Source organism: Oncorhynchus kisutch, linkage group LG27 (genome assembly GCF_002021735.2).
Source record: "Oncorhynchus kisutch isolate 150728-3 linkage group LG27, Okis_V2, whole genome shotgun sequence".
Lineage (NCBI taxonomy): Eukaryota > Metazoa > Chordata > Actinopteri > Salmoniformes > Salmonidae > Oncorhynchus > Oncorhynchus kisutch.
The window spans coordinates 11,135,611-11,153,261 of NC_034200.2; the positions used below are offsets into that span (position 1 = coordinate 11,135,611).

The 17,651-nt window shown below is 42.3% G+C and overlaps 1 protein-coding gene across 2 annotated transcripts; it reads left to right on the top strand.

The window, feature by feature from the left end:
* Nucleotides 1-7,103: 7,103 nt before the first annotated feature.
* Nucleotides 7,104-16,776, top strand: prmt5 (protein arginine methyltransferase 5). 2 transcript variants are annotated; one of them, XM_031807095.1, is made up of 17 exons: nt 7,104-7,303; nt 11,120-11,238; nt 11,401-11,486; nt 11,753-11,887; nt 12,029-12,141; nt 12,224-12,273; nt 12,381-12,544; nt 12,648-12,809; nt 13,779-13,856; nt 13,978-14,036; nt 14,154-14,276; nt 14,523-14,698; nt 15,034-15,237; nt 15,387-15,497; nt 15,584-15,654; nt 15,752-15,928; nt 15,959-16,776. In XM_031807095.1, exons 1-16 carry the CDS (start codon nt 7,206-7,208, stop codon nt 15,902-15,904), a joined length of 1,902 nt encoding a protein of 633 aa, XP_031662955.1. In that variant the 5' UTR covers nt 7,104-7,205; the 3' UTR covers nt 15,905-15,928; nt 15,959-16,776. The 2 variants fall into 2 exon arrangements, with proteins under 2 accessions (XP_031662955.1, XP_020318564.2); XM_020462975.2 differs by having other exon boundaries at nt 7,105-7,303; nt 15,590-15,654.
* Nucleotides 16,777-17,651: the final 875 nt, after the last annotated feature.

Here is a 17,651-nt window from a genome sequence, read left to right on the forward strand (position 1 = left end):
ACTCCATGTGCGTTTTCAACGACTCTCCGACGCCACCAAGCAGATATTCAATAATGGCAGTGATGGATGGAACCCCAAGATACTAATTATCCTAATTTAAATCAGCTTATTATACACATTCCTATATCTTATTATCCAAACTTCAGATTCACACTTATTTCCACACTCACACAACTCTCATATCACAATTTACACAGTACGGTTCCCAAAACACACTTAATCAATTACTTGTTTTTGTACAATATTTTTATAACCTGCAGAAATATTTTCTAGTTTCTATCTCAGGGTAACTTCCTGGGATAAGCAACTCATACATTTGCATCTTACAATACTAACCCATGTTACTGCAATGCATCACGGCCATACCATGTAGGACTCCAAATAATGTCTTACTTCAGCACAGTATGATCACGACTTCCTATTTATCATGACAGGATATCATGATCAGGATATCATAACCTTAAAATGGCAGTGCCTTCAGGACTCCGTGTCTCTTATTTCTAAAATGGGGTTTGGTTCAAAACAAATACAGGTGCACCTTATTATCTTATAGAATATCATTGTAATACATTCTCTAATATCTCTGTAGTGCTTTTGAGTCCATACAGGTCTCTAGCCCACACAGGACTTTCTCTTTTAGGCCTTAACTAGTCCTCACAAGGTTTAGTTATACATCCGGTACACACAGCTTTGGATGTCATCTGCCCACAGGTTCTAGTTATACATCCGGTAGGTTTGGATGTTAAACGTCAGATGGCAGTTCACTCAGAACCCTTTTTTTTTTTTAAATACAATTAATAATTGTTTCCAAGCTATGCACCAGTACAGCACTGATTTATGAGGCACTGAATATTTCTTAGTGATGCCTTTTGCTGCCTTACTCTTTCATGTGTCTCACACACACACACACACACATACAAACGTCAGTCTCATCCTATTTCTCTGTCTCTGTTTGAAATGACGTATCCATTCCACTGACGCTCCCAGACAGGCGGGGATCCAGTCTGCTCCGTCTAGTGGAGTATGGCTTTCCCGGCTGCATCTAATGCAACTCCTGTTGCACAGTTAACCTGGATTCCCCCTGGAACAATCAGCAAAATGAAGATTATCATTCTCTCCTTGTCGCCAAATATTGTTGTGGAATACTCTAAACAAGTGAGAGAGACATTGTAATTTCTTCAATCAATCATCTTTATTTAATATTGACTCATTATTGCAGTAATGAATCTGGTCGATCCCACACTCTTGAGTGTTGGACCGAGAGCTCCCCGCTAATGAAAAAACATATAGTAAACCTAGAAACGGCTTAGTCATGGCTGGTCCCACACCTCCCGTGCAGATCAGGGCATCATATAAGCCACCTTGGGTTCATCTTGTGGTTAACTGCACCCAGTGTTGTTTTACCACCAACCCATCTTAGTTTCCCAGATGCAAGGCTGATTAGAAACAAAGAGGGGTTTGTTCTACTCCAACAGGCTATCTCTGTCTCGGGTCACACACACCAACTCAGTCTATGGAATGCAGGCTGTAGGTTCTATCACCAACCCAATCATAAATCAATTGCCAGCGCCGAAGCCCCAGAGGCCCAACTCAGTCCCACAGACACAGATGAGAGAGTACTCATCAAACCTTAGTTGATGCAGAAACAGTATTATAACATAATATTGTAATTTTTCCACCATACTCCACACAGTCATCCCCCACCTGGACAAGAGGGACACCTATGTCATAGTGCTGTTTATTGACAGTGTGGAACACTGTAGTGCTCTTGAAGCTCATCACTAAGCTCAGGACCCTGTGACTAAACACCTCCCTCTGCAACTGGATCCTGGACTTCCTGACAGGCTGCTCCTTGGTGGTGAGGGTAGGCAACAACACATCAGCCACTCTGCCACTCTCAATTACCTCTCACCCCTGTAATGTGATTTTTTATGTTTGTGCTTTTCTGATAACTAATTTCTGCATTCTATTTATGTGCTGTTCTAATAACCAATTTCTGTGTTCATGCAAGTGACTGATTTAACGAATCCTCACTTATCAGTATCTGCAATTTGGCAGTACGCCCAGACCTTGATTTGAGAATGAACTAAAGATATCTCAGTTTCAAGGTCTCAGCTTTAAGAGAAGAAGCCTCGTGAGGTATTGGTCTGTTACATGTTATGAAATCGTATTGGTCGGTCACATGAATGAAACAAAACGGTAATGATTAATTAATTATGCTAAATCATGCAAATATAACTTGTCTGTGTATAGCCGTAAGACAACTGCTGGGACTGCCCCGGCAGAGCTCCTGATTGACATGTGTACTATGGTGCATTGAGTTGGTTGGAACCTCTCAGGTGTGCTGACAATAAACAATAATTCATTAAGATTGACTTTGAGTGTCCCTGTGTAAGAATTTCCATGACACCCCTGCACATCGTCTCGGTACTGGTACATGTGTATACAGCCAAGTTATCGTTACGAATTGTGGATTTATTTCGTGTTATTATGTTTGCTATTATTTTGCTATTTATCTCTCTGCATTGTTGGGAAGGACCCTTAAGTGAGCATTTCACTGTTAGTCTACACATGTTGTTTACGAAGCATGTGACAAATAAGATTTGATTTCTCAGGGTCCTTGACAACTGATTTAGGGGCTGGGGCCTAGATTGTTTACTTTTTCACGTTACAAATATTACATTGTTGGGAAGGGCCCATAAGTAAGAAGTATTTCACTGTTAGTCAACACATGTTGTTTACGAAGCATGTGACAAATAACATTTGACTGAATTATTCAGGGTCCTTGACAGCTCATCTAGGGTCCGGGGCCAAGTTTGTTTTCTTTTCACATGACAATTCTTACATTTCTGCACCTACAACAACAACACATTGTTGTGAACATTAGAAAGAGGGTTGAACTTAGACCTCTGTCTTAAAATGCGCATCAGACAATTACTGTCACGATCGTAGTAAGAAGCGGACCAAAGCGCAGCGTGGTGTGAATGCATGTAATTTTAATGGATGACAAGAACACAAAGTAAACTGAACAAAACAAAAAAATGAACAACGGCCGTGACGCTATAGCCGAAATGTGCTGACACAAACACTACACATAGACAATCACCCACAACCCACAATGACAAAACAGGCTACCTAAATATGGTTCCCAATCAGAGACAACGACTAACACCTGCCTCTGATTGAGAACCATATCAGGCCAAACACAGAAACAGACAAACTAGACATACAACATAGAATGCCCACTCAGATCACACCCTGACCAAACAAAACCTATAAACATACAAAGCAAACTACGGTCAGGGCGTGACAATTACAAACTTCGAAGTAGTTGCACGTGGCACTTCAATCAAGTACAGGCTTAACTGAATGACAACAGAGACAGAATACAATATGGACTTTTATTGAATATTTTTTGGTGCTGAGCAAGAGCAAAAGAACATTAGGGTGTCTAGTTTGAGAAACAGACGCCTCACAAGTCCTCAACTGGCAGCTTCATTTAATAGTACCCGCAAAACACCAGTCTCAACGTCAACAGTGAAGAGGATGCTCCGGGATGCTGGACTTCTAGACAGAGTTCCTCTGTCCAGTGTCTATGTCATTTTGCAAATCTTAATCTTTTCTTTTTATTAGCCAGTCTGAGATATGTCTTTTTCTTTGCAACTCTGCCTAGAAGGCCAGCATCCCGCAGTCGCCTCTTCACTGTTGATGTTGAGACTGGTGTTTTGCGGGTACTATTTAATGAATATGACAATTGGGTATTTTTTCCACCACTGGCCCTGCAGCCTTAAGCAGTTAATGTTAAGCTGTTTATAAGTCTTACTCGCGTTGGCTACTGAGAGCGTGTTCACACAATCATCCAGAACAGCTGGTGCTCTCATGCATGGTTCAGTGTTACTTGCCTCAACGCGAGCATAGAAGGCATTTAGCTCATCTGGTAGACTCGCGTTACTGGGCAGCCCGCAGTTGGGCTTCCCTTTGTAATCCATCATAGTTTACAAGCCCTGCCACATTCTACGAGCGTCAGAGCCGGTGTAGTAGGATTCGATCTTGGTTCTGTATTGACGCTTTGCCTGTTTGATGGTTTCATTGGAGGGTGTAGGGGGATTTCTTATAAGCGTCTGGATTAGTGTCCTGCTCTTTGAAAGTGGCAGCTCTAGCCTTTAGCCCAGTGCAGATGTTGCCTGTAATTTATGGCTTCTGGTTGGGATATGGACATATGGTCAATGTGGGGATGACATTGTCAATGCACTTATTAATGAAGCTAGTGACTGATGTGGTAAACTCCTCAATGCCATTGGATGAATCCCGGAACATTTTCCAGTCTGTGCTAGTGAAACAGTCCTGTGGCTTACCGTCCACTTCATCGAACCACTTCTGTATCGAGTGTGCCACTGGTACATCCTGTTTTGCTTGTAAGCAGGAATCAGGAGGAGAAAGTTATGGTCAGATTTACCAATGGAGGACTTTGTATACGTCTCTGTGTGTGGAGATAAGGTGATCTAGAGTTTTTGCTTGTAGTTGCTTAGAAATTGGTAAAAAGGATTTCAATTTTCCTGCATTAAAATCACTGGCCACTAGGAGCGCTGCCTCTGGGTAAGCATTTTCTTGTTTGCTTATGGCCCAATACAGCACGTTGAGTACGATCTTAGCGCCAGCATTGGTTTGTTGTGGTAAATGGACAGCTACAAAAAAAAATATTTATGAAAACTATCTTGATAAATAGTATGGTCTACAGCTTATCGGGAGGAATTGTAACTCAGGCAAGCAGAACCTGGAGACTTCTGTGAAGGCTGTTCTAGCTGTTCTTTCTGTGTGGAATGACCCCATGATGTCTGGGCACTCAGCCAAGACAGAAACTCACTGGTTCCTCTTAAGTTAACTGGAGACAGAGAAAAGGTTATTTCCTGCACACTAATGATAAAGCTATTGTTCTGTTTGGAGCCTGTTTCTGGGCCACAGATTCATGTGTGTGCGTGTGTGTGTGTGTGTGTGTGTGTGTGTGACTAGTACGACCATACATAATCTGGGCCGACAGTCAAAGGCACTTGCTTGCCCAACTTGGGGGAACCGTTGAGCTACTGTTAGAGGTGGTATGTCTGGAGTGACTTCCTGTCATTCTGGCCCCTATTGTCCTCACTCAGTTGCAACAGACTGAGGCAACCTTTTCACCTCCCCTCACACAAACATACACATACATAGGGTCAAGTGTTTTGCAGATGCTTGCATGGAGTAGCTTGACTATATAAATATAATATATAAAAATATAAAAATAGTCCTTAATATTTGAGATCGAGCGACAGCTGTGATTAACAAAGAGACACACAACACCACCCCTATACATCCTGCCGATGTATAGAAAATATGTATATTTTCCATGTCCTTGTTCAGCCACGAATCGGAGGAACATAGGATATTACAGTCTTCAGATCACAAGGAAAGGATAGTCTCGAACGGAGTTCGTCCAGTTTATTCTCCAGTGATTGCACGTTCGCCAATAGATTGGAGTGCAAAAGCGTTTTATCAACGCGCCGACGAAGTCTCATCAGGTATCCCGCACGCCGGCCTCTGTAATGCCGCTTCTTCCTTTTCCGCGAATCGGGGACTTGGGCCATGTCCAGGATGAGCAATATATTTTCAACCTCTGACTCATTGAAGTAGAAATCCTGTTCTGATGTCCAGAAGCTCTTTTTAGTCATAGGAAGTGATGGCGGAAACATTACAAAAAACTTTAAGAAGAAGAAAAACACAAAACATTCCACAATTGGTCAGGAGCCCGTAAAACAGCTGCTATTCCCTCCAGCACCATTTATCCATTCAACACACTAACACAATAAATGTAATTCTACATTTCAAAGGTGGAAAAAAACTAGTGATCACTGTGAGCTGTCAGTCAAATGCACTGTGACCAGTCAGTGAAATGCATGTGATCTACTTGTTTTAACAGTGCCATTGGACTTCTGTTGACTACGCTTTTATGAACGTGTTAGATCACGTACAGCAACATCAACTAATTATTATCATTGTTGCTAGCTACATTTCCATCCAGAATCACAATAACACACCGGCCATGTTTGAAAGCATCAAAACGAGTGCATGCTGACTGATCAACAAATCACCTTGTATCATAAATAAGGACTCATTATTATTTGTAGATCAGTCAGTCAGTCACAATTTACCCATGACACATTGCAGTTTTGATCCTCTCGAACACAAGCCATTTAGCCCTATTGAAGCCTCCCATCATTTTCGTGACATTGTCAGCCAATCCCTCTATTGGTGCTTTCAAGACAACTGGTGCCACGTTCAAAACAACTGGGAACTGGGAAATCTCTGACTTCCGTCTTCAGTGCGTTCAAAACAACTGGGAACAACTCAAACCGGGAAAAATTATTTAAACGATCATCCAACTCAGAATTCCAACTCAGGAACTCTGGCCTCATTCTAGATCTCCAACTTACCGACCTGAAGATCACTGACATCATGATCCGACCTTGTATTTTTCAGAGCTCCCAGTTGTTTTGAACGCGGCTTGGGAACTCTGTGTGTGTATATATATATATATATATATATATATATATATACAGTCATTGGTCTGCTCTCTAGAAAGAGGCCAGAGTGGCACAGGAGTCTGAGGTACTGTATCATAGTGCAAGAGGCGTCACTACAGACCCTGGTTAGATTCCAGGCTGTATCACAACTGGCCGTGATTGGGAGTCCCATAGGGCGGCACACAATTGAACCAGCGTCGTCTGGGTTAGCGTTTGGCTGTGGTATGCCGTCATTGTAAATAATAAGGGGGGGAAAACAAAGGAGGAACTGCCTTGCCTTGTTAAAGAAAGGTTAAATAAAAACATTCCCGAATTGGATGACCATTCAAAAGATTTTTCCAGTCGGAGCTAGCTTTTTTTCAGAATTCCCAGTTGAGTTGAACGCACTGACGTTGGAGATTGCCGAGTTCCCAATTATTTTGAACGTGATCAAGATGATCCCAAGTGTTTTTCGAACAACAGCCTCAAACTACCATAATCTCACTGGACGTGCAAGTATCGCGACAGTTCTCGAAACGTATGAAACTGCATTCCAGAGGAAGTCATTTTGACTCTCAGCTCCAATGATAGCAAATACATGACCCGACCCAAAATGGCGTCAGTTTCCCTTTTACTAAACTGCAACTCTCTTCTTTCCCATTCACTCGGCTGACGATGGCGTCCCACAACACAGGAGGCAGGGTGTCCTGCGGGAGAGATTTGAGTTGTGTGCCCGAGGTTGCTGACACACTTGCGGCGGTGGCTAAACTTGGGTAAGTAAACTGTTTCGCTCCAGCAATTATTTGGAGGAAGGTGGAGGTCAAGACAGGAGCCGACAAGGCTAGTATATACCATTCGGCTTCATTTCTGCATGTGATGTTGCTAGCTATTTTACTCGTAGCTCGCTAGCTAGGTGAATTTGCCGGTGATGGTGAATTACCACGTGCACCATCACAATGGCTAACAACGAGATGATCCTCTTTACCACGACCCCAATATGATTTGATGAGAATACATTTGACAGTGGAGCCATGACGTTACTTGAATGTATCATCCAAGTAAATAACCCTAAACGTTTGTAGTTACATCAATATGCCTAGCTACAGTCAACTTTATGCAAGAGCGTCAAGTTATTTCAATGGCCAGTAATCGTTATCAAGTCATTGACTAAGTTGTTGTAAAGATGGGGCGAGGTATGTATGTTTTATACAAATATTTTTTGACACAGATCAACTGTGCTAGTTGTTAAGGCTATAATTTTGTATCATCTTGATTTACTGTCCAGTAATGGTCAGGTGCAGCAAAGAAAGCCCGTGTAAAGCCGCAGCTGGCCGAAAACAAAGCCGCATGCCTTGCCCATATTAACTGCACACAAAACTAACATCAACAACACACATGATAGTCATTCATGGTTGAGCTGAAATGGACTACTTCTCCGAGTCTTTTTAATAAACATCTGTGTGTTAAATGCTTAACTTGAGTAATACATTTGCGTACACTTCAAACAGGCCCCGCCGCTATGGGTTTCTTCACTGTCCCAAAACCAAAAGCCGATTTAATATTTCGCTCAGTTATGTATAGAGCCATATCGTCATGGAATGCTCTGCCACCAGAGGTTACTCAGGCAAAAGGCACGTTTAGCTTTAAAACAACATCTTGTATCAGTGTCATCCTCTTTCTAAATATCTGTTTTAACTGTACTGTATATGTGCTATGAAATGACACATGGAGTCATGTAGTAACCAAAAAAGTGTTCAAATCAAAATATATTGGAGATTATCCAAAGTAGCCACCCTTTGCCTTGATGACAGCTTTACACACTCTTGGATGAGAAACCCTTGAGTGAGTAGGTGTGTCCAACTTTTGACTGGTTCTGTATATTAATTGTGTAGATATACAGTTGAAGTTTACATACACATTAGCCAAATACATTTAAACTGAGTTTTTCACAATTCCTAACATTTAATCCTAGTAAAAAAATGCCCTGTCTTAGGTCAGTTAGGATCACCACTTTATTGTAAGAATGTGAAATGTCAGAATAATAGAGATTTATTTCTGCTTTTATTTTCTTTCATCACATTCCCAGTGGGTCAGAAGTTTCCATACACTCAATTAGTATTTGGTAGCATTGCCTTTAAATTGTTTAACTTGGGTCAAATGTTTCAGGTAGCCTTCCACAAGCTTCCCACAATAAGTTGGGTGAATTTTGGCCCATTCCTCCTGACAGAGCTGGTGTAACTGAGTCAGGTTTGTAGGCCTCCTTGCTCGCACACGCTTTTTCAGTTCTGCCCACAAATGTTCTATGGGATTGAGATCAGGGCTTTGGGATGGCCACTCCGATACCTTGACTTTGTTGTCCTTAAGCCATTTTGCCACAACTTTGTATGCTTGGGGTCATTGTCCATTTGGAAGACCCATTTGCAACCAAGCATTAACTTCCTGACTTGAGATGTTGCTTCAATATATCCACAGAATTTTCCTGCCTCATGATGCCATCTATTTTGTGAAGTGCACAAGTCCCTCCTGCAGCAAAGCAACCCCACAACATGATGCTGCCATCTCCGTGCTTCACGGTTGGGATGGTGTTTTTCGGCTTGCAGCCTCCCCCTTTTCCCTTCAAACATAACGATGGTCATTATGGCCAAACAGTTCCATTTTTGTTTCATCAGACCAGAGGACATTTCTCCAAAAAGTACTGTCTTTGTCCCCATGTGCAGTTGCAAATTGTAGTCTGGCTTTTTTATGGTGGTTTTGGAGCAGTGGCTTCTTCCTTGCTGAGCGGCCTTTCAGGTTATGTCAATATGGGGTTTGTTTTACTGTGGATATAGATACTTTTGTACCGGTTTCCTCCAGCATCTTCAAAAGGTCCTTTGCTGTTGTTCTGGGATTGATTTGCACTTTTCGCACCAAAGTACGTTCGTCTCTAAGAGACAGAACGTGTCTCCTTCCAGGCATTTGGAAATTGCTCCCAAGGATGAACCAGACTTGTGGAGGTCTACAATGTTTTTTCTGAGGTATTGACTGATTTCATTTTGGTTTTCCCATGATGTCAAGCAAAGGCACTGAGGTTGAAGGTAGGCCTTGAAATACATCCACAGGTACACCTCCAATTGACTGAAATGTCAATTAGCCAATCAGAAGCTTCTAAAGCCATGACATTTTTTCTGGATTTTCCAAGCTGTTTAAAGGCACAGTCAATTTAGTGTATGTAATACTTCTGACCCACTGGAATTGTGATACAGTGCATTATAATTGCAATAATCTGTCTGTAAACAATTGTTGGGAAAATGACTTGTCATGCACAAAGTAGATGTCCTAACCGACTTGCCAAAACTATAGTTTGTTAAAACTTCTTATGGCTGCAATCCCGTTAACGGGAGCGATATGACAACAGCCAGTCAGTGTAGGGTGCCATTTTCAAAACTCAAATCTCATAATTAACATTCCTCAAACATACATGTATCTCATACCATTTTAAAGCTATTTTCGTTGTTCATTCCACCACGGTTTCTGATTTCAAATATTCTTTACAGCAAAAGCACCACAAACGATTGTTAGGTCACCACATAGCCACAGAAAAACACAGCCATTTTTTTCCCCAGCCAAATAGTTTCAAAAAGCACAAATAGAGAGAAAATGTATCACTAACCTTTGATCTTTACTAATAGGACTTCATGTTACACAATACATGTATGTTTTGTTTGATAAAGTTCATATTTATCAAAATATGAGTTTACATTGGCGCATTATTCACTAGTTCCAAAAACATCCAGTGATCTTGCATAGCATCTGTTTTTAACATAGCTTCAATAAAGTTCCAACCGGAGTATTCCTTCTTGTCTTCGTGAGCAATGGAACGCAAGTGAATACCATGAGGAATAAGCGTGATCAGAAAAGGGCTGCTTGATAGACACCTGATGCATTCTGCTATCATTCACTCCCACAACACCATAGAAGTCTCATTACAATTTCTATTGATGGTTGACATCTAGTGGAACCCCAGGGCAGTGCAACATCATTAATATCTCAAGGGGATTTCATTGGGGACTCTGGTGAATACATACAAAGCTCAGTTTTCTCACTTCCGGTTAATTTGTCCTCAGGATTTTGCCTGCCATATGAGTTCTGTTATACTCACATACATCATTCAAACAGTTTTAGAAACTTGAGAGTGTTTTCTATCCAATACTAATAATAATATGCATATATTAGCGACTGAGGAGCAGGCCGTTTACTTTGGGCAACTTATTCATCCAAGCTACTCAATACTGCCCCCCAGCCATAAGAAATTAACAAGACATTTTTGGAGTGGTTGAAAAACGAGTTTTAATGACTCCAACCTAAGTGTATGTAAACCTCTGACTTTAACTGTAATTTGTCTTTTCAACAAGTGTTTTTATTTTTTATTACATTAAAATCCAATATCTTTTGTTCTTGTCTAACTGTCCTGTACTTTGTCATGTATTTGTACATTTTTATGTGGACCCCAGGAAAAGTAGCTGCTGCATGTGCAGTAACTAATGGGGATCCTAACAAACGGAACTAACGTTAGATCAAGTGTCAACTAATGTCCCATTTGTCTCTTTCAGGTTTGACTTCCTGTGCATGCCCCTCTTCCACCCGAGGTTCAGGAGGGAGTTTGAGTTGGACCCCGCCAAAGTCCGATCAGGAGCACATACGCGCTCTGACCTTCTGCTCTGTGGGAGAGGTGAGTAGGCTACCTGTATTCATACTGACCACAGTTCAGTCTCATGCACATGCCCCAGTTCCACTGAGCACAGGGGTCTACTTACAGGGCCATCTAATGGCTCTATAGTATGTATATTTAATTAAGTATCAGGATATTGAATTTCACTTCTTCCTTACCCAGACTGGAACACTCTGGTTGTTGGAAAGCTTTCTCCATGGATCGAGACCGACTCAGAGGTGGAGACAGAACGCAGGAATTCAGAAGCGGTGAGTTGACAGAGTTTGGGTGTGTTCATTAACTTCCAACGTAGTAAACCGTTGCAAAACTTTTCCCAAAATAACTTTTTGCAATGAGAACGACTGTCTTTTGGAAAAAGTTATCTTGGATCCCTCCCCATTTTCTTCCGTTTGGTTTAGTGAATACACCCCCGGCCTTGTTCGTAAACTAAGACAAGTTCAAGCAGAAAGTTTTAAACATCTTAGCTACAAGTTTAATTGTTGCTCTGTCCTGCCATCCCTCTGTCCTGTCTCAGGCCCTGGTACAGGAGCTGAACTTCTCAGCATATCTGGGTCTGCCAGCCTTCATGGTCCCTCTGAAGGGCCCTCACTGTGCCAACCTGGCCCGTGTGCTGCTCAACCACATCCAGACGGGACACCACTCCTGCATGGTGACTACAGCACTCAAACATTCCTTATCTATAGCATATACGAATTATAATTCATTCTTAATCCTTGACTTGTATTGTGACGGGCAATGTTAAGGTAAATCGGTTAACTTAAAACTAAGCAACTGGATTGTTTCATATCAGTTTTGGATCCGGGTCCCCCTGATTTCTGCTGACGACATGCGTGATGACATCATCGAGAACGAGCCGACGAAACACACAGATGATGGAAGTGATGACGAGAAGACCTGGGCCTGGTAAGTTTTGTGCTGTGACCAGGAACTGCAGATTTTTTTAGTTTTAGTTTTAAATGTACCTTTTTGGTTTTTCCTTTTTCAGGTGGCATTCATTCAGAACTCTGTGTGACTACAACAAGAGAATCTGTTTAGGTAAGGGAGCAGGATGGGGAAACATGTTGGGGTGGTGTTGACAAACGGATAAGTCATTGTTTTGGTCACAATTGTTCCTGATTTGTCTTCCCTTCCTTTTGCTGAAGCCATTGAGGTTGGAGAAAATATGCCCTCCGACGCTGTGATTGACAAGTGGCTTGGGGAGCCAATCAAAGCAGCCGTCCTTCCCACCAGCATCTTTTTGACCAACAAGAAAGGGTTCCCAGTCCTTTCAAAATCCCACCAGAAAATCATCTTCCGTCTCTTCAAGGTACTGTAAATTCTAGGCTATAGCAATTGGTATAGCAAATAAAAGTATTATCTTCACTCTGTCCTTGATTATGTATTTTACAAAACATTTTCTCTTCTCCCAGCTTGAGGCCCAGTTCATCTTCACTGGCACCAGTCGTCACAGTGAGAAGGACTTCCGCTCCTACCTGCAGTACCTTGAATACCTCAACCAGAACCGCCCTGCCCCCAATGCCTATGAACTGTTTGCCAAGGGTTACGAGGATTACCTACAGTCTCCTCTCCAGGTATGCTTGTCGGGGCTTGCAAATAGTCATACCTACAGTACCAGTTTGGACACACCTACTCATTCAAGGGGTTTCCTTTATTTTTTTACTGTGTTCTACATTGTAGAATAATAGTGAAGACATCAAAACTATGAAATAAATAATGCCACGTGTGTGCAAAGATGTCATCTAGGTAAAGGTTGTCTACTTTGTAGAACCTCAAATATTAAATGTATTTTGATTTAACACTTTTGGTTACTACATGATTCCATATGTGTTATTTCATAGTTTTCATGTCTTCACTATTATTCTACAATGTAGGTGTCCATACTTTTGACCGGTACTGTATATTATAGTGATGGGCGGGGAATTAATAGTTTGCCAATTTTAGACAATATTATATTGTTACTTTGACACCAAGTAAAAAATAAATTGTATTTTTGTATTCATTTTAGCTAGGTAGCATAAGCGAGCGTTAGTTGGCTGTACCTGCGCCAAAACGCCGGTATTTTTCATCCTATAGCTTGCTCTGTCTTCTTTTTAACTAGTGAGCCAACTTTTCAGCACTTATTTCCCTGAGTGATCAAAACTAATTTTCTAATTTCAGTAGCAGACATACAGAGTGCAATATGTTTAACATCAAATCGTAGTGCGGCAGGGTAGCCTAGTGGTTAGAGCGTTGGACTAGTCATGGACATTTCATGACTAGGACCAACAAAGTTGATGATAACTTGCTTCTGAAATGTCATTGTATATTCGTTAATGGGGAAATCTGTTGTTCTGCCCCTGAACAAGGCAGTTTACCCACTGTTCCTAGGCCGTCATTGAAAATAAGAATTTGTTCTTAACTGACTTGCCTAGTTAAATAAAGGTAAAACAAAATAAAGCAGTATAGAATCGCAATTCGTATCAGTATCGCGATTCCCACCCCTATTATATTTTGTGTGTATGCATTGGAATCTTTGTCTCTAATTGTTCTCTTCCCATTAGCCGCTCATGGACAATCTGGAGTCTCAGACCTATGAAGTGTTCGAGAAGGATCCCATCAAATACTCCCAGTACCAGCAGGTAAGGAGCCGTTGACACAGATCTCTTCCCATTCTAATACACTGTAACAGCTAGCAATGGTGCTGTGGCTGGTAGGGTAATATAATGAAGTACTGATTGGGTTCTCCTGATATTTCTGCAGGCTGTGTACAAGTGTCTGCTTGACAGAGTCCCGGAGGAGCAGAAGGCGACCAATACACAGTGAGTAGCTCCAACACCTACCTCTCTGTCATCTCTCTTAGTATCTATTCTCCTGACAATGACCCCCCCCCCCCTCTGTATCTGGTGCATAACAGTATGTATGCTCTGTGACCTTAGAGTTTTGATGGTGCTGGGGGCTGGGAGAGGTCCTCTGGTCAATGCCTCCCTGCGTGCTGCCAAGCAGGCTGACAGGAAGCTCCGTATCTACGCTGTTGAAAAGAACCCCAACGCTGTTGTCACGTGAGTGAACTCTCTGACCCTCTAATGGGGTTTCCGTTGTTCACCAACCTCATTCAAGGAGATTATAGAACTCCTTCAACATAGTTTCATTAATGTAATCATTTAATTCCTGTATTACGAGTAATCGCCTGGTTAGGTTTAATACTTTCTGGCAGGTAAATTACAGGACTATATAAGGTTGGCAACGTTAATCTCCATTGAGCTCCACCCTCTGTCTGTGAGACTGATCCTGCCACTCTCTCCCAGGCTTGAGAACTGGAAGTTTGAGGAGTGGGGCGATCAGGTCACCGTGGTGTCGTGTGACATGAGGGAGTGGGCGGCACCTGAGAAGGCGGACATCATCGTCAGCGAGCTGCTCGGGTCCTTCGGGGACAACGAGCTCTCCCCGGAGTGTCTAGATGGAGCACAGCACTTTCTCAAAGGTAGGTGTAAATATTGCACTTCTGCAGTGCACCTCGTTGATATTGAAATGTCACACTACTGAAAGGGCATGACAACCTCGTAAGCAGTAACTCCACTCATTGTACTCTGAACATTTCATGACTAGGACCAACAAAGTTGATAATAACTTGCTTCTGAAATGTCATTGTATATTCGTTAATGGGGAAAATATGGAATTAATTTTTTTCCCTACATTTTATTGAAAAGTTTCTGTTTTGGAGATGAGAGGCTTTCACCAGACAGTGACGATATGTCATTCAATGCACTTTTTTTGACTATACTCTCTCATCCAAACCTGATTTATCTCGTTCCTCAGATGGTGGGGTTAGCATCCCCTGTTCCTACACCTCTTTCCTTGCCCCCCTCTCCTCCTCCAAGCTGTATAATGAGGTTAGGGGGTGCAGGGAGCGGGACAAGGACCCCGAGTGCCACTTTGAGACCCCCTATGTCGTCAGACTCCACAACTTCCACCAGCTGGCTGAGCCCAAAGCCTGCTTCACCTTTGTACACCCCACCACAGGTAACATACACGCTTCAAACCCCCTTGCATGGCTAACGCTTGCACACCAACCCTCACACATCCAGCCATAGGTAATACACACACCCTAGGTACACCGGGTAACGATCACACAAGATATGTAATAAATGCACTTTCCTTTCCTTTTTTAGATATGAACAACAATAGGTACCAGTGCCTTAGATTCTCTGTGGGATGTAACACAGTGCTGCATGGCTTTGCTGGATACTTCGAGACCACTCTCTACGGAGACGTCACACTCAGTAAGTACCAAGAGTGGGTGGGAATGGTGATGTTTTGAAGTATAAGATGGATGGATATCGTTAACATCAATGTGTGTGTCTGTTTGGTCAAGGTATCAAGCCAGAGACCCACTCTCCCGGAATGTTCTCCTGGTTCCCCATCCTGTTCCCTCTCAAAGTCAGTTGACTGTCCATGTAAAATGTATACTTTACATTTAGCACATTTTTATTACCCAAAAGAATGTAGTGTATTGACCCGTTTCTTCCACCTGCAGCAACCGATCCCAGTGACGCGGGATGATGATGTCGTGGTGAGGTTCTGGAGGTGTAACAATGGGAAGAAGGTGTGGTACGAGTGGGCCGTGACAGAGCCCTCATGCTCCGCTATCCACAACCCAGCAGGAAGGTCCTACACCATCGGCCTGTGAAGACCTCGCACACTCTCATATATATATATATATATATATATATATATATATATGTACACATACACACACATACATTATTAAACAGGCACTTTGTTGCTAATGAAGTGCAGGTCGTTTCTCACAATGTCCAGCATTTCACCAATTGGCCTGTAATAATGAGCCTGCTCATACCATGAAACATACGAACCAGGATCATGGTGACGCTTTAGATCTGCGAATGAGAATCCAATCAATGGTTTAGATGGGACTGATTTTGAGTATTTTACAGTATTGTTAAGAGGAGTCAGTTTCAGGCATGGACCATCATTGAAATACAATGTTTACTGAGATGAAGTTACTTGTATAGCAGGCAGTCAAGATCTCTTTAGGAGAGTGGATCTCATAGACTGTCAGCCTTTTCTGTCTACGTGGGTCGTCATCCGTTCCTCCCTCTGAAGAGAATCTTTCTTTTTATATATATTGTTTCAGTCATCTGGCATCACAGTTACAGACTTGCCAACAGGACCTCAGCCTTACTGACAACCACACCTGGGTCAAACATGTACTTGTTTTTGTTATGGTTAATATTTTAGGTGCCAATGGAATAGTCCCAAAAACACGAACTCTGGCATGCTGAGCAAGCTAAATCAAGCGTACCTCAAGTAATTGAAATATAACAAGTATTTATTTGGTCTAGGTCCGCTGAGCACACATTCCAAGCTACAACTCGGATGAGATGGCTCTATATTGTCACTCAACACTTACCTGGTTACAACTCCGATACTGCAGGGTGTAGGAGACGGGCTTGTCAGGATGTATGTTTTTCGGGTGTTCATTTTCTGTTTTTGTTTTTGTCTGAGCCATGTTGTCAATAAAGACAATACTACTAGATATTTGCTGGTCTCTGCACTGTTTGTATGTGCTTCTTCCATTGACTTACTTATTTAGCATGTCCCCTCCATGAGTAAAATGGCAGGCTGTGACAAGGTCCCTATTCCATTGCCACGCATATATCAAAAGCCATTTGGAATTTCAAACTTGAATGCACGCTTGTACACATGTATGTCTATAAAATATATCCTCATCCTAAAGTGTCTAAACAGACCACCATTGAATGATATACTGATTTGTTTAGTGTCCAGTAGGAGAGGGCAGGATGCCATATTGGCATTGAATGTAATGTGCATTGAGGTAAACCTATCAAAAGGGCAGTAGGTAGCCTAACGGTTAGTGTTGTGCCAGTAACCGAAAGGCCGCTAATATAAACTCTGCAAAAGAAACGTCCTCTCACTGTCAACTGTGTTTATTTTCAGTAAACTTAACGTGTACATATTTGTATGAACATAAGATTCAATAACAAACTGCACAAGTTCCACAGACCTTGAATAATGTGTCCAAAAGGGGGGTCAAAATCAAAAGAAACAATCAGTCTCTGGTGTGGCCACCAGCTGCATTAAGTACTGCAGTGCATTTCCACCTCGTGGACTGCACCAGATTTGCCAGTTCTTGCTATGAGATGTTACCCCACTCTTCCACCAAGTCCGGGAACTTGCAGGTGCCATTTCTGGGGGGAATGGCCCTAGCCCTCACCCTCCGATCCAACAGGTCCCAGACGTGCTCAATAGGATTGAGATCCGGGCTCTTCGCTAGCTATGGCAGAACACTGACATTCCTGCCTTGCAGGAAATCATGAGCCATATGGCTGGTGTCATTGTCAGTCTGGAGGGTCATGTCAGGGTGAGCCTGCAGGAAGGGTACCATATGAGGG

Bases quoted from the DNA above. Each gene is read 5' to 3' on its own strand.
- prmt5 (XM_031807095.1), top strand. From the start codon at position 7,206: ATGGCGTCCCACAACACAGGAGGCAGGGTGTCCTGCGGGAGAGATTTG. The intron at 11,487-11,752 runs GTGAGTTGACAG...GTCCTGTCTCAG, and splicing joins AACGCAGGAATTCAGAAGCG to GCCCTGGTACAGGAGCTGAA. The intron at 12,274-12,380 runs GTAAGGGAGCAG...CTTTTGCTGAAG, and splicing joins CAACAAGAGAATCTGTTTAG to CCATTGAGGTTGGAGAAAAT.